Genomic DNA, 19,457 nt, shown 5'->3' with positions numbered 1-19,457 from the left:
ATTAGCCACCGAGCAGCGTTCATCGCCAATAAGAAGTAATGGTGAAAGCATTTAGCCAAATATCTCCTGATGGGCCAGCTAAGAAACGCTTGAGAGATTGTTAGTAATCGTGCAGTATTCTCTAATCAGATACAAAGATATCTCCATGCCAACCAGCACAGAGGATTTAACAAACCTAGTGCTGTGAATTGAATGAAGCATATTGAATGGCACGATTAATGCAAAGTAAGAATAACGGTCCCAACGTAAAGGAATGTATGTAGGATTGTGCTTTTTAGGAGATAAAGAAGGTTAAATTCTAGCCGACGTGAATAATCACGAAGCCGCTTAACGCGATTCAGGAAGTGGTGGAGTAGCAGGAGGTACTATCTGATTAGTAGTCGCTTAGCGACACACACCTAGGGGGAGAGGCACTACAGCATGGGAGATGACTAATAGCATCCAGCAGAACTAAGAGCACTTCTGTTTTGGATCGTAGGTCTGTAAGACTCGGGATCTCATGTACGGTTCGGAGTACGGCGTATTATTCTAGACATTCAACAGTATTAAAAATAGTAGTGGACCATGGGTGGGGCTAAGAAGTCATCAAGAACGAAAACCGCGGAAAATTTCTCGGTGTTGAATGGAGAAAGTTTATCGCGAGCGAGCATCGAAAACTGTATCATACAATTTAAAAGAGTATCCGCCCACTAAGCCAGCTATTGCGATTCAAGTGCATTCGAGATATAACATTCTCCAGTATGAAAATACGACAAAAGCCTCTTCATTTGACTCTACTTATTGGGAAGTGTACGTCGAAATACCCTATTAAAATGTTTGACTTCATCTTGTGGAAAGTTTATTAAGAAGCATATCATATACGATAATAGTACTTCGCCAAGATACTATTACTGTTAAAGAAAAGAAGTAGCACGACCATCACCAAGTTCATTAGTCTCTCAGGAACTTTTTAATACAATCGTAGACACATAAATCGTTGATGTTAATCATAAAGGGGCCAACCCAAAGGAGATCGATTAGCATCTGGAGATAGACTCCAATCACCAATGCCTCTTCTACAAGCATATTAGAGCGACTCAGCGACAAATTGTCGGCGCCTCATTAGCTTGAATTATGCCTATTATCTATTTGGTTCTCTGTAGACCCCTTCTAAGCCTTTTTTTTCTTTTGGATATACAACTTTAGATCAGCTCTGCCAAGGCACGTGGGAAGTCAGATTGGCGATACCCTACCAGACGAGCCACTCCCACTAACGTGCTAGCAACTCTACCATGAACTTTTTTATACTCCTATTTCCGCAGTTAACTTCAACGATGTAATTTAAAGCAAAATTGTAAATATTAATCACTTTTTATTCAAGCAACTTCCGTCTCAATGATGTTAACTCACAACTCCACCAAAGGGGTTAACCCATTTTTAAAGACATCATAATGTAACATTAAAGGGGGGAGAGAAATACCAGGAAGTGGTGCAGGATTATCTTGCATATATTAACTGGTTCAGCTATATGGCACATTCCGACCAATACATGAGACTTAGAACTGTGAAGCCCTTCTATTGGTAATCAACTTATACTGCAAACATGTCAAGAGCACATGACATTATGACTCTTCGAATTTTTGCCCTAAACTGTGTTTTGGATTTGAACCGCATTAGTGTGTTGGAGATCAAAGTTGTGTACGCGGAAAGCGGTTCATGTCTCCGCCTTATGAAAGGTCTCAGAGGTATGGCTTACTCTGGGGAGAGCTAGGTGCCACCACCCAGGAACTATCTTCTAGAACACTAGTGATTTAAGGGTTAAAGTTTCTACAGTCGAAGGGGAACTATCCCAAGAGTGGAAATGGGCTGATTCCTAATCAGGCTTTCATCTCCATGGCCTGCGTCAGGCACGCTGGCCGTGAAATAACGTCACGGATAAATAAGGAACAACGATAGCTCTGAACAATATGCCCCCACAGAAGATTAGTACTGATACGCATCAGCTTTTCGATATTAAACAAGAACAGCCGGGTAGAGAACTGTCCGTATTTAACATATTCTTCTTGGTTTCTGATCTTTAAGAAACATCATGCCATTAGTCTTTAGATGACCATGCAAAACCCTAATACCTCTGCTTCCTCTTGGGATGAGACTCAATTCCGAATTGACATGCAGGGGCCCATGGATATGACATACAATGTACTTAAATCCCTCTTAGCCATGAGCTGTAAGAAAGAGCGGAGCTGATATGAGATTAGGAAGCATATGAAGAGGTGATGCAATGCTTTCTACCGCAATGCAGGCAGACTTTACTCCCCATTCACCAATATGCAATTCTCCGACCGAGTCATTTACAGCACAGCGATTTGATATGCTATCAGAAAGTTCGGCCGATATGTCAAATCAGTCATGCTCAGCTTCCTCAAGTAGATCACAATCATCCGCATCTTCACAAGTACAACCTGTCGACCTCACAACTGTGCGAAAATTGTCCAAAAGACAGAAAAAAAGAGAGGCGTAAGTATATATAATTCTCTCTTGATGACTGGTACAAGATACAAATGGGAGGGCGAGGCTAAAAATTGCATATTAGGCAACGGGCATATAGAGAGAGGAAGGAAAAGCTACTCCAAACATTGGTCGAAAAAGTCGAAACACTTGAGGCTGCATACAGCGTGATTAAAGAAGAACGCGACCAGCTCCAAAGTAGACTTGACAACATAGTAAACACTACCGGACTTGTCAAAGACAATGTACTAACCTTTGACGACCATTTTGGAAGTCTAACAGAATTCCAGTTCAATAATTTTCTCTTCAGCAACCTACTACAGCAAGACACAATATAGCCACTTTCATGATAAATGTATCAACTAATTTCTTAAGTTTTCAAAATGTAATATCAGCAGCTATGTAAAGAACTTCGTTAGACACACTACAGACACGGTTATGATAATGAGGCAATGTCACGGTAATAGAGATATATTGAATTGTTCATTTTAAACATAATATAAAATGTATGTAAGGCGTTGTGACATCAAATTAAGTGATGAGACAGCTCATACTCATTCCAAGTTCCAAATTTGCATATGTCTGAAAGCCTCGTTATTTATACTATGGGTGTGATAATGGCTCTGTAAATTTTTTACCGCCTATTTTAATGGCCAAGCCATCTCCAATATCGATGATGGAAGATGCACTATACTTAAGCCGCTGTTCCATTCTTAGATACAAATACTGTGCTGTAAGAATAGTTTGAGAGGTATCATGACGAATCCATTCTTTGTAGAGCTAGACTCTGACTTCAATCGACTCGTGATGGGGTATACTGAGATATTCTAGTAATCCTCATTCCAATGCGACAAGAAATCTGCTCACTCCATTATAGGCCGCAATAGTCAAAGTGAGCTCTATAATTTCTCTATCATTTAGCCCTGAATTTCTGAGATCCCTGAATACTGTATCTTGAACCGCAATGTCTTTTGTCATTGCGTCGGCATATCTTAGGACAGCCCACTGCTAAAGATTCAAGGGGCCTCTGTCCGACGGTTACAGGGACTCAACTATTTTAAGTTTTACCAAATCAAATCCTTCACACCGCGCTAATACTCTGACATGCCCGTCATATTGGTACCAAGCTCGATTAAGCAATGCAACTCTGCATACCGCAAGCTCCAACAGATCATGGAGAAAGATAGAGCCGGAATAAATTGCTCCAAAGAAGGAATACCAACCTCCAGCAATGATTGGTGAGTGAAGAAGAGCCCGGTCAAGTGAGATGAGCCCACTCGCACCTCGACGCGCTAATATTTGACTGAGGACGGCTCTGCCTGCTGCGTCCAAGTCGACGGGCGGGTTGGGAACATAAGGTAGACGCATGTTTCATTCGTTATCTTGGAAAGGGGTAATACATGACGGGATAAAGACAAAAATAAAGCAAACTTATGAGTAATACCTTCGCTGTATTCTGAAGCGGCCAAAACAGAGATATTTTGCTTATGACACTTTCACCGAGAAAGCGTGCCCTATATATATCCTTTCAATACTGCAGCAATATGTTAATTTGTATATATGGTCAACGTGGTATTACATGGAAGAATATGACTGCTGGAATCTATAAATCAAACGCTTTCTTCCCCTTCACACAGTGCTGCAAGGTTATTGATCGTTTGTTTCAGCACGCACATTGGACAGTACGGAGTTGCCGTGCATGTTATTCTGTTCCGTTTTGTCTGCTAATAGCGCTAGGATTTAGTAAAATTGGGGAGCGTTTCGCTATTTCGGTAGGCTTCTTCTCTTAGTCATCGAAAGCGGATCACACTACTTGTGCCAACACGGTATTAAGATGAGGAATCATAGCAGGTCGCCAATAAACCCGCGCGCCGTGAATTTCTGCATACTACGAAGCAGCTACGAGGTCACGACAAAGTGAGTCCCTAGAATGTGCCCTAGGCCATTGCTGCCCCTGCATATTAGTTAATAGCGTGATTTGTTGCCGACACGTATTTATAGCGACATCTGCAACACAGGGCTCACAAAAATCCAAGTGCAAACAATCGCAAGGGTAACTTCTAGGATGCCCGCCACGGGGTCTCAATCAGTCACTGAATTTCAAGAGAAGGTCTACGCGCTACTTCTGCAGATCCCCAAAGGCCGCGTAACCACATACGGCGCTATTGCTCGGGCTCTCAATACTTCTCCCCGGGCTGTGGGCAACGCTTTGCGCAATAATCCATTTGCGCCCGAAGTTCCCTGTCATAGATGCGTCGGGAGCACTGGATTTATAACAGGATTTGACGGTGAGAGCATCGATAAGAAAAGTTTTAAGCGATCAAAAGATGGGCTTGTTCAAGGAGCCTCACACCACAGCAAACCTCGAGGACCCAAAATATCACCAGCGCAGCCTGCAGGGAGCAAGCTGAGCTTAAAGATACAAATCTTGAACGACGAGGGCGTCTTAGTCGACAACAAGGGCATGGTTATGAACCGCCAAAAGGTGTTGTGGGATGGACCTTGGGACGTGAGCGCGCCGAAATACGCCTTTCGATCGATGATATCATATAATGGCATTGCTAACGCTATTATTTGCCCCGAAAAAAATACCTATCTTTAACGTACCGAACGTATTCCAATAGGTACTACATAATGCATCAGTCATCAAATACCCACTATAAGCTAGCTGGGCTGCTAGAAACAGTCTTGCATGCTATTATTTACCTATCTCGCTATCTGCTCAGTCTATAATATATAACATATATGTCAAGATTCACGTCTTTGTAAACTTCAATAGATGGTATTTATTGAACCGTTTTCACATCTCGTATAATGCCGCATTTGCGTTGATAATTTTGGAATTATTACTCAAGATGTCTCAGCCAATACCAATTATTTTTGTAGGGAGTTCCAGATATTGCATTGGGCATCATTGAAGAAATGAAGCCTGAGATTGAAGGTATCTGATGTCCTAATCTATTTCATTTTTATCTTTCCTTCATTATCTTCTCTTGGGTCATGGAAGCATCGTTTATGGCTTGGAAATGAAATACTAATCGTCATGGGGTTTAATGTGCAGTTATACAGCACTTTGCAGAGCCATCAATGGCGACAAATCAAATTCCGGCAATCCTCAGAAAAGACGCCAAAATTGAATCTGATACTTTTATGGGCACTGGAGATTACACACGTCCACCTATTGCGATCTTAGTGGGATCATGGTATAATGACGAGATGATAAAAGATTTCCAGAGCTCAACCTCAGATTTCCCATCACTTCTCTGGCTGCGCGTTGATAAAGCCATATCATCTCCTCCCCTAGGGCCTCAATACTCCATAGTCGTCGGGAGAAGGATAAAGGCCAAGCTTTTGGAGCTTTTAACAGTTGGACCAGAGAGTCCAGATTTTGTGCATCTTGTTTAAGAAAGATCTAGATTAATATATATATACATATATATAAAATTGTGATTTGAACTGTAATGCATGTAGCTGCCAAGCACTTTGTCTTCGCAATGCCGAGGTCTACTTTTGCCCACAAGTTGAGTATCTCACAACAAAAATGGCGGCATCTTTACACTTTCGCAGACACCGCTGTTAACTCACAATTAGAAAGATCGGCAAATTACCTTTTCTTTTTTCTGGCTTGCAAATACAAATTTGTCGGCTTATATTAACGGCTATTACCGCATGCCTTGCCTATAAAGCTCAATGCATCTAATTCAAGCTGTCTGGAATTAAAGAGGTAATGGGGGACCTTTGAGAACATACGGACGAATTATACACATATATCAGTAAGCATTCGTGGTGTAAATATGCTCGGAGCAATGGTATATCCGCACTTATTTTACGACCCTCTCTTTTTTCCCCTCGCGAACTGGTTACTAATTGTATACTTTGCATAATAGGGTATAGATTTCCGAAAGCCGGATTAAGAAATCATTTACGCTCACTCTATATGACACCATACGCGATACTGTAGGCACTACAAGAAGCTGTGGGCTGGGTAAGCAATAGCAATGCGTTAAATGGTTATATCATCGGCGGTGTCATATGTCATACATGAAGCCTCTGGCTTATCTAAAACTGGGAAAAAATTGAGGAATCAAAGCTTATGAAGTTAGTAATACGACATGTTATTATGAGGGCTCTTGAAAATGATTGTGCTGGGGGTATCGAGTAGATAGAATAAAAAGCAGGGCTATCCATTAGCGGTTCCAGCAGAGCAAAAACAGACGAGAAAACTCAGCTGCAAACTAAACAAGCCTTCAACGCAATTAAATAAAATCATATCTGCGAGCTCATTAACTTTCACGATTAAAAATGGCATTTACAAAGGAAAAAGTCGAATTCAAGACGCAAGATGGAACGGTCTTACGCGGAAATTTGACGTCTCCTGGCGTACCGAACGCACCCGCTATTACTATTATGATTGCAGGGGTAAGGCGTACTCTGATTTCATCCCGCACCACGCACCCTGATAATTGAACAAAATGCTAAAGAAAAACATGGCCATTACAGCTTACCTTCCTTAAAGAGCACGGCGGAGCTGAAACTGCAGTAGTATTCAACAAAGCTGGATATGCTACACTGTTTTATGATCACCGGCACTGGGGATCTAGCGACGGGCTGCCACGGCAACATGTCAACCTCTTCCAGCAGGCTGAGGACTTGTCGGATGCAATCACCTACATGGCCAGTAGGTCAGACATAGATGGCGACCGCATTGCCATTTGGGGTATCGGCCATGGCGCAGGAGTCGTCGTGCAAGCCGGGGCTTACGATAAACGTGCAAAGGCGGCAATGGGGATCTCGCCATTCTTCTCTTGTGAGGCCGATATGCTTCGATTCCCTCCTGGCGCCTATCAAGAAGCATGGGAGGAGCGAGCCTCGCGCATTGCAAACCCCAACCTTGAGCCAAAATACGTTCCGATCTTGGCGGAATCAATGGGGATGGCAGAAAGGAGCCCACAAGCCAGCATCATTGGAAACCCTCAAGGATTTTTGTTGAGATCAATTTTCAAGCCGCTTTCAGATGCCGCGGGGACGCCGTGGGAGAACAAGCTTACTCTAGAGAGTCTATACTGGCAGAGCAAATTCGAGCCGACTACATGGATACATTTAATCTTACCCCGCCCTGTGTACTGGGTCGCGACTGATGCTCCACTGCTACCGAACTATCAGGCTTAAGTCCGAGCATTTGAGAAAGCGTTTGAGCCCAAGCAGTTTCATGGTTTTCATAGCCTAGAGGAATCCACAGCAGGTCCTGCATATGAAAAAAATCTTCAAGAGCAGGCAGAAATTTTGAAGAAGTGGGTGTAGATAATGAGCAGTAGACAGCTTTACGTTGATAGTATGAATGGGCAGCCTGGAAGTAGGAAACTTTCGTATGTTTGCTATATGAATAATTTAAATGCAAAATTCATTATTACTTTTTTATATCTACTACATTTAATCGAAATGCAGGTTCGGATATTGTGAGTATACGTATGCTTGTACTGAGACTGAAGATTGAGTTTCGTGAGCTTGCGCCTTTTGGTTATGTAAATAAAGATGCCGATTAAACAAAATTCATTCATCACGCATCCATTGTTACTTTACGTGGACTTTAACTGCAGATGCATCTTCCATTGGTGAGCGTATCAGCTACTAGTCTCAATTTGCATTGCGGTTCAACAGAATCTTGCGCGATGCATTGTAGGGAACACTGAGCTTTCATTGATTAATTCTATAGCGTACTTTTATTACCCATTCTACTATTCAATATCACCCTTTGTCGTTTTATGGCTTGGTGTCTACTTTCGAGCAACCAAAACTCCACGGTATCGCATCTTTCCATCAAGGAGCTTTTGTAACGCCTCTGTAGCTCCGGCTGCTGTTAGTGGAAATTCTTCCACTATAGGAACGATATTATGGCGAGATGCAAATTCCAACATTTCACGATGGATTTGGCGTGGAGCGATCATACCTCCCTGATTTCTTAAGCCACCCATAATAAGGTCCATCGCTGGCACCGCAATTTTGTTAAAAGACACTGTGATGGGATAGACCGTTCCTTCCAGAGCCATGATTAGCAAATACAGGCTCCAGTCCGGCTGAGCGTTGGCCGTTACCAATAGATGGTCAATGGGAGCACGAATCTCAAGTTTTCCGACGTCCCTAGTGGGATAAAATTCACTTGCTCTGAATGCGAGTGCTTCAGCTCTCTTTTGCTCTGTCGTCGAAAACACTGCAACCTCGCAGCCCATTTTGGAGGCAAATTGAATTGCCAAGTGGCCAAGGCCGCCAACTCCGATTACACCCACTCGATCAGTGCTGCCAAGCTGCGCACACCATTGAGTTTTAACGCATTGAAGACTGTAGATCCGCCACACATCAGTGGCCCAGCATGGCTGGACAAAATATTATCCGGTATTTTGTATATAATTCTTCCTTCCACACCGCTGCACTTGCGAATGATCCTTGATCCAAGTTAGCGAGGCCAAACATTTTATGATTAGCGTAGAATGTCTCTCTGCCCGTAAGACACTGCTTGTAATGCCCACAGCTGTTGTGCTGGTACCCCCACCCAACACGCCCACCACTTCAATAGTTACACATTAGAGCTTTTTCTGAATGACACATAACGGAAGAAAACATGTGATAACTTACACTTTAAATCGTGTTACATTTGAGCCAACCTGTTTTATCGTGGCCAAGGGCCATGTCTGCTTGTCCATAGTGCTTTAACTACTGTTAGTTTATAGAGTTTTTATGGAATAGAAACAGACGATAACGACATACCTGGTCTGTGTAGCAAACGTCACTATGTGTAACATTTACTAGCACCTCATCAGACTTTATCTCACGAGAAGATACTGCGTCAAGCTTAACCCACCCCTTGCTTTATCGCATTCGCCGTAGCACGCAATATACGACATCGAAAATGGTATATAGCTTCCACAATTGGATACTTCCTTATGCATCGATTAGCTACAGAATCGAAAGCTATCTATTCTACTTTTATGTGGAAAAACTTGTTCAAAACCTAAGTTCATCTTCGTGGGCCACTCGGCGAGAAATAATTCATACTATCACTTTAACTTTATATATGAGCCAGTTTGTAAAGGTCGTAGACAGTTTAATATATATTTCAAGCAAGATTGATGGTATTACTCATACATTCAAAAGACATAAATTCCTACTCCCGTATAACAATAGTCAGCGAGTAGTAAGTGCATATACAGTACTATGGTCAATTAAAAGCTGGACAAATTTGAAAATATAAATATATAAATATATAAATATAAACATCTTGTTGGTTTGAATTATGATACAATTTTCTTTCGGGCTAGGAGACTGACCGGCGTCCAATGATAGACGGCGCCATGTTTAAGTGCTTCAACTAACGCAGTCACTGCAGCTTCAGCCTCATTACGAGGAGGCAGAGATGCATTGCTAAATTTATAAAGGGTTTCCATACCCGTAAAATAAGCCATTATGCACGTTCTAGTAACGATTGATATGCAGGTCTTAGAAAACGGCTCTGTTTTGAACTTCAAAACTTCCAAACCAGCCTCTTTTGAGCGATTGGGAAGATCTTGTATCCAGCTATATATTATTAAATTAGCATAGATAATGTATGTCGCAACTGTGATTTGCTCAGTATTATTAACTTACGCGTAATCAAAGTGCAAGATTGATCGGACTATGCGATCAAGGGCACTAACTGCTTCAGCTTCAGGACCTTTGATGTGCATCTGACCAAGGTCTGCTTCATCCCACTGCAAATAACCCCCCGGTTCTGTATATTCGTAAATTTCAAGTTAACTACTATCTCTTTATAGTCTGTCGTGAAAGTGAAAACCTACTTAATAGCCGAGTAGCGTGCTGAATGAGGGCGGCCGTATTGCAATCTTTTACTATACAGCACCAAAGTCTCAGATGAACTATGTCATATTTCCCAATTAACTCCTCAGGTACTTGAGAAAAAGCATCGAGGGTCCGGAAACTCATGTTATCTGGCCTGCTAGCCTCGTGGGGGAACTGCCTGTCTGAGATGTCGAAACCATCCAGCTGTACTGTCGAAGGAACCTGATGAGCTACATCTAGCAGCCATATACTAGGATATTGTGAGCCAAATGGGGAAATTCTAGGTGATAGTTATAAAGAAAGACTAACCCGGTCCCTGTACCCATGTCGGCAATCTTAGTTTCAGGAGTAATTGGAATCTGAGGGTCAATTGTATACCCATTGTGGATATTGAAAAGGAGATGCTGAGTCTCTAATCTAATACAAATTAGCAAAGCGTCGAAAAAAGCAAAAGATGCTTTTTTGACCTCAGGCCTTCTGAGTACTCCCTTCCTAGTACGTAATCATCTACATCCGACATTATTAGATAGAGACTGTTATAATCCGTAGAAAAGTGGTATATAATAAAAGTAGGTCTTTTGCCGTTACACAATTCTATATATATATATAAAAAAAAAAAATAATGAAGGATTCAAGGGGGCTGCGTAATTTATACATGGAGATGTAGCGCCATCATTTAGTTTAATAAGCTGTTTGGCCACCTTTTTTTTTTTTTTTTTTTTTTTTTTTTACCTCATTGGCTTCCAAAGAACACCACCATTCCAACGCAGCGAATCAAAATGTTTGAACTTTCAAAGACTGAAGTAGACATAAGCTCGCCTCCAAACTTTATGATAAGCGGTATGCAATACACATACGTACCAAGCTCCATTTACCTGAAAAGGTACAACAGTTATAATTATTTCGATATGTATTATATTTATTTAACAGTAACAATGTGTTTAGTATTATTAACTTTAATGATTGATAAATTTTAATTATCATAACCAGGCAAAAGCACCTTGTAATGATTTAAGTGTCTGTGCTGCTGCTCAGTAGAGTAGTCTCGTTGCTCTGTCGCGCATCAGTTCACACAACGTAACTGAGCAATGGACCAATCGCATGAGCCACTAAAAGGAGTAATGCCGATTAATTTAGACACTCAAATGAAGGTCACATAGAGCACTGAAGTTTCTCAACGGTTGTAGCAGTAGCAAGCGAGTCTGACGTGTCTGACGTGTATGACATGTAAGCAGCCACTGATATCATTTTGCAACTCATTTTTTCCAAGAACTAAAACATAGGTTCTGGCTTGGTAACTGACATCCGAAATTCCATTCAAAATGGCCAATCCCAGATAGCCTGTTTAATTAATAATAGGTTTAGATCCACGCGTCGGCGCAAACTTAGAGTTTGTACTCGTGGACGACGCAAGGATTCGCATTTCAAGAATGGCAGTTTCTATTCATATCCTGCACTATTATTCCGGCATAGCCACACGATTTAATTGTAATGTTATGTATATCTGAGCTTTTAGTAATTAGTAGATGCTGGTAGTAATATTCACGCCCGACAAAATTACCTATGAAGCCGACTAGGATGTGCTTCTCACTGCCATATCACTACTTCTTTCATATTTCTCCCAGGAGGCCAAAAGCAAAGACAAAATGCAAAGGGATTTTTTAATTATGGTCCGAATAAATGTACTCGTTTATTTAAATGTATAGTGGAGATCATCCGACAAATTTACGTTCTACAAAAGCCTCTATTTATCTATATAAAAGCTAGAGTAAAAGGTTCATAATATCGCATATCGCTTATGGCTCTTAAACATAAGAGCAAGTCAGAGTGCTACCGGAAACTGAGCACTTCGTAACATCCTTGTTGTTGATTTCGACTTCGGTGAGGACAGCTCCGCTAAGGGAAACAGTCTTGCCGTTGTGCGTGGCTGAAGCAGAGCTGAATGTAACTGCAGGGCTGAACGAGGCGAAAGGTACGAATTGGCAATCACTACCATCTTCGTTGCACTCTTCAAAATCCTCAATAATAAATTCGGCGCTTGTCTCGCACAGTGAACCAGCAGTAACCTGGTTGAAATTCTGAGTCACTTTCTGGCCAGTGCTCAAATTCTCCAGAGTGGCAGAGCCACCAGTCAAAGATGTAGCTACTACAGACATAGCAATCTGATCTCCTGCAGATATATCAATGCCAGAGAAATCGGCTGTAGATGGTTAGCGTGTTGTTTCTTCACGGACATTCCCTGAGAGAACATACCCGAATACTCAGGATACCACTCGTACCAAGCGTCATATGTACCATCTCCATACCAATCAATTCCAGTCTGTAGAATTGCAGAGTCGCAGGTGGCTCCGTCAATACCTACCCATGCCGTGCCTGCAGCGCTGGATCCGCCGCCGCCCGTTGGGACATTCACAGTAGCCGAAGCAGCACTATATCCTGAACCCTCGAGGATAGCACCACCCCAGTTAGATTGCACGGTGGCGTGAAGAGCATCATTCCTGTAAGGTGCTGAACGACGACCGGCGCGACGAGCAAGTCGTCGAGCTAGGCCACGATTTGCTGCAACGCCAGCCAATACAGCATCAGCGCAGAGAAGCGCGGAGACGGCAATTCCAGTGATCAACTTCATCTTTATAAAGGGTAGAGTATGCAACAGATTTACTCCTGTATCTGGACACTTTCTGATGTGTGTATCTTGGAGAAGAACATGAAGAGGGGGGTCTTGTCGTACTTATAGCTGTAAATATCTAAGTCGCTAGAACATAGCTTGTTTTGAAAAGCGAGATGTCTGTCAAGTGCTGAGATCTCGAGCAGTAGTTTTTCGACCACGATGTATAGAATCTCTCACACCTTCCCTCTTGAAGAACATCTCCGAACTTGTGGTAAATCGAGATGCCATTTTAAGAACGGCTTAAATCACCAATAGACTGTCATAGTCCGCCATGATGGAACAGGGCAAACTGATTAAATCCCCATCTTGTAGGTTCCCCATGCAGACGGTAAACCAACCGGTGTATAGAGTATCCACACCCCAAAGCAGAGAATAGTGTGAGGAGTAGCGCGAGCTGTATCGTAACTAGCTCTTAATCTTGTGTTCGTGCCGAGATGCCGGACATATACGCGCAGCTCATTTTTGGTAAGTTACAGCGACATAAACGCATATTAATCAAGCAATAGATGCAATACAAGCAATTTAATTAAGCTAGTGTTCAGTTTACGATCGACCATTTCTTCTTCTTAGCAAGTATTACGGTTCTCACTTGACTAGGGAAAGATAGCCCAATGTTTCAGCATTCGCGCACAAACGATAACTTGAAGATCTTGCCCCTCTAGTACAATTGAATCAGCTATCGACGGACCCAGTTGTTGCTTTCGACCTTCCCAATGCAATTAAAAAAATACCGGTCCCCACCCATGGGTGCAATTTCTATGCCGACGTTCCGGCTTCTCCACCTCCGAAAGAGGCAAGCGGTTACGGAGTACGTGATTGAAGCAAACAAATTATTCCCGTTTCATAGCTACCTACTAAAGCTGGATACTTCCGTGGCTGCTTATCTTGCCTCAACAAAATAATATAGGTATTTCTGTCGTTGATCATTATTAAAGGTAACACAGTGAGGATTGGCCTTTGGGATTGACTATCCATGCCGTTTCGATCATATCTACTATCTTCTATAGATTTGCATTCTCTAGTCCGTATAGACTATGCTTTAAATGCAACCGCATGTGAGCGTTGAGAGTCCATCATATAACACTCTTAGTAGATTGAAAAGGGCAGATATGTGCTTATCATTTGTTATGTATATGGAATATAGTCACTCATGACTTTGAACCTGTTTCTTGTCCAGGTATCACAACATAGACTTTCAATCCAGCGGGAAGTACACCAGTTTTTGGTATAGAAACTCACTGTAATATATTGGGTTATTAGTAGCGATTAGCGATTCATATTTTCTTGTTTCAAGATGGCGGTGACAGCTACTCTGTTACTCTCATTTATGGACTTATTCATTTTCTCATGCTATTCTTAATTGACACATGTGCTTCTAAACGTTCTATATGCACTTCCTTTCAATCACATAGCTAATCGAATTATGCATTTATGTGTTAAAAAGGGTAATTATGTAAGATTTCTTTTCTTCTTATGGTCTTGCCTCTTCATAATCATTCATTAACAATATATTTCTTTACCAATTTAACATTCCTCATAATTAGAAAGTTTGCAGTCTCTAGAACTACAACAATTATACTATATTGCAGAAACAAATAAACTTTTGGTTCTTAGTAACAATCGGCAACAGTATCAAGTATAGCTAACTCAACTAATAGGATAATGTATTTTTTAACTAATTTAACTTATGGTTAGTTAATTGAGCTATTTTAACGATGACTCATGGAAGCCTGGCATGCTCGCATAATTGCTTATATTATAATGATCTCTTCTTCTAAATAAGTACACTATTCGTGTCACAACCGATTTGCTTGGTGGTGTGTTCATCATGGAATAGAATCATCCGTCAGATATCTCAGATATATCTCTCTGTATAATAAGCATTCAAAGCCCTTGTAGCTCGTTTACCTTCGAAAGCTTTACATAGAGCGATATACGATTTGCTCTTCATTGTACTACGTGTCTTCAAAATAAACATCAAAGGGCTATGCTTTATATCATCCCATTAGGGAAGGGAGGAAAACATGTCCTAAATCTGGTATGATGGATATTCTGTCGTGGCCCTTTTCTTTCAAATTCTCCGACGTCAGTCGACCAGTTCACATTCCGTAGTCAGTTTCAGGGCTGTTCCTTGATTATTAACACAACTCTATCTTCAAAGCCCTTTAGTATACTCCAGAAAAGAGGCAGCACAACTGTGCAAGTTTCACGCGACGAACCCATAGTCCTAAAAGTCCGGCCCTATTGAGGTCCCAAGGAAAGAGCGGAAGAAGAAAAAGAAGAAAGGACAGATAATATTCGGATATTCCTACGCATAGATAGATCGGGATTATTAAATGGCAAGGGAATGCTTTTAAGTATAGGGGCTACAACACTCCACAGCTAGTCCTCATATCTGGGATGATAATACGGAGATTTATGGCTTAACATTTTCTTTAGACTGCTATGTTTCGGGTTAAATAGAGCGAATACTTATTTAGAATTGGCCATCGGGATAGGCTATATGGTATCGGAGTAATACAGCCAGTCACTATGGAAGTAATTCTCCACTACTATCATCCTGTGCAGTACATGAGAGCGTTATAAAACTGGTGGCTAAAAGTATCCAGGCGTTAAAGGCTAAAGAGTTTTTGTAGATTAGCGGCTAAACGTCCCCTACTAATTAAGTGGCTAAAGTACCATTATTTAGCAACAAGTCGTGGGGCTAGTATAAAGTAGCTACCTGCCCCACTTCCCCACGTTACTGTCTCGTGCTCAAGTTTAATTTTAGTTACCCAAGGTTTTAATACGTTGTATTAACATCAACTGATCTTGTCCAAATTGTATAGAGTCATAAGAACACCATAGTATAGCATGAACATATGTTTCAGACATTTGAATTTAATATGTGTAGTACGGCAAACATTGATAACTCAGATGTACATTGCTATACTACCTTAAGAGAAACTTTATAAAATTTCATTTCGAACCTTGGCAGTCAATACAGGCTTAATTTGCCTATGGAGCCGGGCTGTCAAATTGGTTAGCCGTATGTTTAGGCTTTTAGTGTGATAGTAGTGTAACATCGTTTTTGCCATCTGGCAGAAAATATGCTTCTTGTAGGGAGTTTGAAGCTAATACTAGCTATTGGACTGAATAGGCAGGCTAGGTAACAATAATAGCCGAGAGGGATAGCGTTATTATTGGAAACATGTGAGATGAAAATTCTATATAATCCGATAGCTCTCTCCCCATCAATTCGAATTCTTCATGAGTTTCACACATCACCTTTGAAGTATACAATCTCAGTCAATCCAAGGTTGCGCATCATGTATCAGAAATTGGCCGCGATCTCGGCCTTATTGGCCGCTGCTCGGGCTCAGCAAGTTTGCACCTCTCAGGCAGAGACTCACCCGGCTCTATCATGGTCGAAATGCACATCTGGCGGAAGTTGCACAACTCAAGCGGGCAAAGTAGTCCTTGATGCAAACTGGCGATGGACTCACGCTTATCCTAGCGGTAACAACTGTTATAACGGCAATACCTGGGATGCTACCCTATGTCCTGATGACGAGACCTGTGCGAAGAACTGTTGTTTGGAGGGAGCCGACTACTCAGGAACCTATGGAGTCACCACCAGTGGTAACCAGCTTACCATTGACTTCGTTACTCAGTCGCAAAACAAGAATGTCGGTGCTCGTCTGTACTTGATGGCATCCGACACTGCCTATCAAGAGTTTACTCTTCAGAATAATGAGTTCTCTTTCGATGTTGATGTGTCTCAGCTGCCGTGAGTATACCTTACTAAGAAATAAGCTAGCTCAGTTTTTAAGCTAACATGGCTATCATTAGGTGTGGCTTGAACGGAGCTCTATACTTCGTGTCTATGGATGCGGATGGTGGTGCATCCAAATACCCAACAAATCTTGCTGGCGCGAAATACGGCACAGGATACTGTGACAGCCAGTGCCCTCGTGACCTGAAGTTCATCAACGGCCAGGCCAACGTTGAAGGCTGGCAGCCATCTTCCAACAACGCCAACACTGGAATTGGTGGGCACGGAAGCTGCTGCTCCGAGATGGATATCTGGGAGGCAAACTCGATTTCTCAAGCTGTGACTCCTCACCCTTGTGAAACTGTCGGCCAAGTTATGTGCGATGGCGACGCTTGCGGCGGTACTTACTCTTCCAACAGATATGGCGGTACTTGCGATCCCGATGGTTGTGATTGGAACCCATACCGCTTGGGCAACCACACTTTCTATGGTCCAGGATCTAGCTTCACTCTTGATACCACCAAGAAGTTGACTGTTGTTACGCAGTTCACTTCGTCTGGTATCAACCGATACTATGTTCAGAATGGTGTCAAATTTGTCCAACCCAATGCTCAGAACGTTAACGGCTACACTGGTAATACGCTCAACAGCGCTTACTGCGCAGCTGAGGAGGCAACGTTCGGTGGAACTTCTTTCTCAGACAAGGGCGGCCTCACTCAAATGAACCAAGCCCTTTCTGGTGGCATGGTTCTGGTCTTGAGCTTGTGGGATGATGTGAGTGAATGCTGCATTGGATAAGACTAGGCAGAATTAACTAACAGAGTTATAACTTAGTACGCTGCCAATATGCTCTGGCTGGATTCAACCTACCCAACCAACGATACCGCTTCTACCCCTGGTGCCGCCCGAGGAACCTGCTCCACCAGCTCTGGTGTTCCCGCCACCGTTGAGCAACAGTCCCCCAACTCCAAGGTTGTCTTCTCCAACATCAAGTTTGGACCTATTGGTAGCACCGGCGGCAACAGCACAACCGGCACTCCGACTTCGACACCAGGAGGCCCCTCCAGCACTGGAAGTTCTCCCGGCGCAACTCAGACTCACTACGGACAGTGCGGTGGTACCGGCTACAGCGGCCCCACTCAGTGTGCTAGCGGCTACACTTGCCAAGTCCTGAACCAATACTACTCTCAGTGCCTGTAAAATTACAGTGAGAGCAATTTATGGTGCAAATCTTTAGCTGTGCTTAGGAATCACTTTATGGTGTCTAAAACTGCTAACAGTAGACGTTCGTTTTATTGCGGTGGAACTTCAATTACTTGCTTCTACAATGAATGCACATTAGCTTGGCAAAAATAGCCTAACGCTTGTGAATATTTTACTATAAGTGTTTTATATAGAATATGAAAAAGTTTAAACCAACATATGGTCCTTGTCCAAATGATTGCACAACTGACAGATTTCATCATATCAAGCGGCTGTGAAGGTTGGATACATGGGCTGCAGCCGCTGGGCGAGGACCAGTCCCTGGTGCCTGAGCCTGTGCCTGTGCCGTGCCGAGTGCCCTGTGCGCTGGGGCTAAGCAGCCAGGTCGCCTGTGCGTGCGCAGCCGGGCAGGTACCGGGTGCTGCTTAACGCTTCCCTACACATGGGAACCTTTAAAACAAAAACTATAACCCTTAGCACTGATTTCTGAGTAGCTAGCACCATCATCATGGTGATATGCAATCTTGTTCTAAATTTTCCCCATTTGCAAGTAGGACAGAGTTTATAAAACAAGTTAGAAATTGAACTTGGGAGTTCTAAAGAAACCCATTATAGAGTATTAACAGTTCATTCCCTATACGTCTATAGTTAGTCGCACAATGTAACGGTCTACCCTAAGGTATAATATTATTACTGAATATTATTGCTTATTGAACTTTATTCAATAATTTTTATTCAAGGCCTTTAGTATAATGTTAGAAGAGTAATAGAAATAATATGCCGTACAAATTTATGTCAGATGAAACAGAAAGGAATTATATAAATGAGGCACTATTATTTTCCGCTTTCATAAACTTTCACTGGCCAGGGATGTCGTATCAGAACTACAGTGCGGCTTGGCTATCTGATGATAACGCGGGGAGATGTATCTGATTTCTACCTCCGTAGGCTTCATTGTCAAGAATGAATTATATCGAAGGCAAAAAGACAAAGTACTGGATAAAAATAACCTTACTATCCTATTTTTGAGCCTATCTTGTGATAGTACTGCTAGAATAGAGGTGGGAAACGAAAACATGCAAGTAATTAACCCCATGTACAAAATTTAGGGTATGATTATCCAGATAAAGCTCTCCCGGTGCGGGCATATTTTAATAATAAATATGTCTAAATTAATTGTCTGAGACATGGTTCTTTCTGGTGGCTCTCAATCTGCTTAGTGCCTCCAACAAGAAGAAAAACATGTCAGTGCGTATAACGCCATTGAAGAATTCTAACAAAGGAAGCGAAATATAATGCCAAAGTCTATATGAGGTTGTTATCGATAATTTTTACCAGTAGAGACCTGAAATGAGAGGTCCTGAATCGACTATTCAATGGTAAATGTCGGTTTGCAACTCGTAGTTTATAAGCGTTCGCACAATAAGAATGCTGGAAATTAAGCCTATTTTATGTGTCAGGTCTCAAATGCACCTCAAATATCCCATAGCAGCCTATATTACTATAACCATT

The 19,457-nt window shown here is 42.1% G+C and overlaps 7 protein-coding genes across 8 annotated transcripts; 4 read left to right on the top strand and 3 right to left on the bottom strand.

The window, feature by feature from the left end:
• The first annotated feature begins 2,066 nt into the window (after positions 1–2,066).
• On the top strand, positions 2,067–2,946 carry TrAFT101_009512 (uncharacterized protein). Its single transcript, XM_066128684.1, has 3 exons — positions 2,067–2,178; positions 2,238–2,496; positions 2,573–2,946. Exons 2-3 carry the CDS (start codon positions 2,261–2,263, stop codon positions 2,823–2,825), a joined length of 489 nt encoding a protein of 162 aa, XP_065984804.1. The 5' UTR covers positions 2,067–2,178; positions 2,238–2,260; the 3' UTR covers positions 2,826–2,946.
• A 1,429-nt stretch (positions 2,947–4,375) lies between these two features.
• On the top strand, positions 4,376–5,213 carry TrAFT101_009511 (uncharacterized protein). The gene is made up of 2 exons (XM_024908118.2): positions 4,376–4,404; positions 4,453–5,213. Exon 2 carries the CDS (start codon positions 4,553–4,555, stop codon positions 5,087–5,089), a length of 537 nt encoding a protein of 178 aa, XP_024761553.2. The 5' UTR covers positions 4,376–4,404; positions 4,453–4,552; the 3' UTR covers positions 5,090–5,213.
• Positions 5,214–6,530: 1,317 nt separating this feature from the next.
• TrAFT101_009510 (uncharacterized protein) lies at positions 6,531–7,833 on the top strand. 2 transcript variants are annotated; one of them, XM_066128683.1, is made up of 2 exons: positions 6,531–6,906; positions 6,988–7,833. In XM_066128683.1, exons 1-2 carry the CDS (start codon positions 6,790–6,792, stop codon positions 7,654–7,656), a joined length of 786 nt encoding a protein of 261 aa, XP_065984802.1. In that variant the 5' UTR covers positions 6,531–6,789; the 3' UTR covers positions 7,657–7,833. The 2 variants fall into 2 exon arrangements, with proteins under 2 accessions (XP_065984802.1, XP_065984803.1); XM_066128682.1 differs by lacking the exon at positions 6,531–6,906 and having other exon boundaries at positions 6,948–7,833.
• Positions 7,834–8,261: 428 nt separating this feature from the next.
• On the bottom strand, positions 8,262–8,714 carry TrAFT101_009509 (uncharacterized protein; the record flags this gene model as incomplete). Its single annotated transcript, XM_066128681.1, has 2 exons — positions 8,262–8,326; positions 8,435–8,714. 2 exons carry the CDS (start codon positions 8,712–8,714, stop codon positions 8,262–8,264), a joined length of 345 nt encoding a protein of 114 aa, XP_065984801.1.
• Positions 8,715–9,770: 1,056 nt separating this feature from the next.
• On the bottom strand, positions 9,771–10,736 carry TrAFT101_009508 (uncharacterized protein). The gene is made up of 4 exons (XM_024909807.2): positions 10,627–10,736; positions 10,317–10,567; positions 10,126–10,249; positions 9,771–10,056 (listed from the first exon to the last, which is right to left on the bottom strand). The coding sequence occupies exons 1-4, from the start codon at positions 10,641–10,643 to the stop codon at positions 9,774–9,776; spliced, it is 675 nt and encodes a 224-aa protein (XP_024761557.2). The 5' UTR covers positions 10,644–10,736; the 3' UTR covers positions 9,771–9,773.
• A 1,240-nt stretch (positions 10,737–11,976) lies between these two features.
• TrAFT101_009507 (uncharacterized protein) lies at positions 11,977–12,991 on the bottom strand. The gene is made up of 2 exons (XM_024905223.2): positions 12,571–12,991; positions 11,977–12,517 (listed from the first exon to the last, which is right to left on the bottom strand). The coding sequence occupies exons 1-2, from the start codon at positions 12,944–12,946 to the stop codon at positions 12,123–12,125; spliced, it is 771 nt and encodes a 256-aa protein (XP_024761558.1). The 5' UTR covers positions 12,947–12,991; the 3' UTR covers positions 11,977–12,122.
• A 3,267-nt stretch (positions 12,992–16,258) lies between these two features.
• CBH1 (Exoglucanase 1) lies at positions 16,259–17,972 on the top strand. Its single transcript, XM_024906693.2, has 3 exons — positions 16,259–16,757; positions 16,820–17,516; positions 17,577–17,972. Exons 1-3 carry the CDS (start codon positions 16,297–16,299, stop codon positions 17,940–17,942), a joined length of 1,524 nt encoding a protein of 507 aa, XP_024761559.1. The 5' UTR covers positions 16,259–16,296; the 3' UTR covers positions 17,943–17,972.
• Positions 17,973–19,457: the final 1,485 nt, after the last annotated feature.

Source organism: Trichoderma asperellum, chromosome 6 (genome assembly GCF_020647865.1).
Source record: "Trichoderma asperellum chromosome 6, complete sequence".
NCBI lineage: Eukaryota > Fungi > Ascomycota > Sordariomycetes > Hypocreales > Hypocreaceae > Trichoderma > Trichoderma asperellum.
Note: the sequence above shows the minus strand (reverse complement) of the source record. Positions and strands in the feature narration are given on the sequence as shown.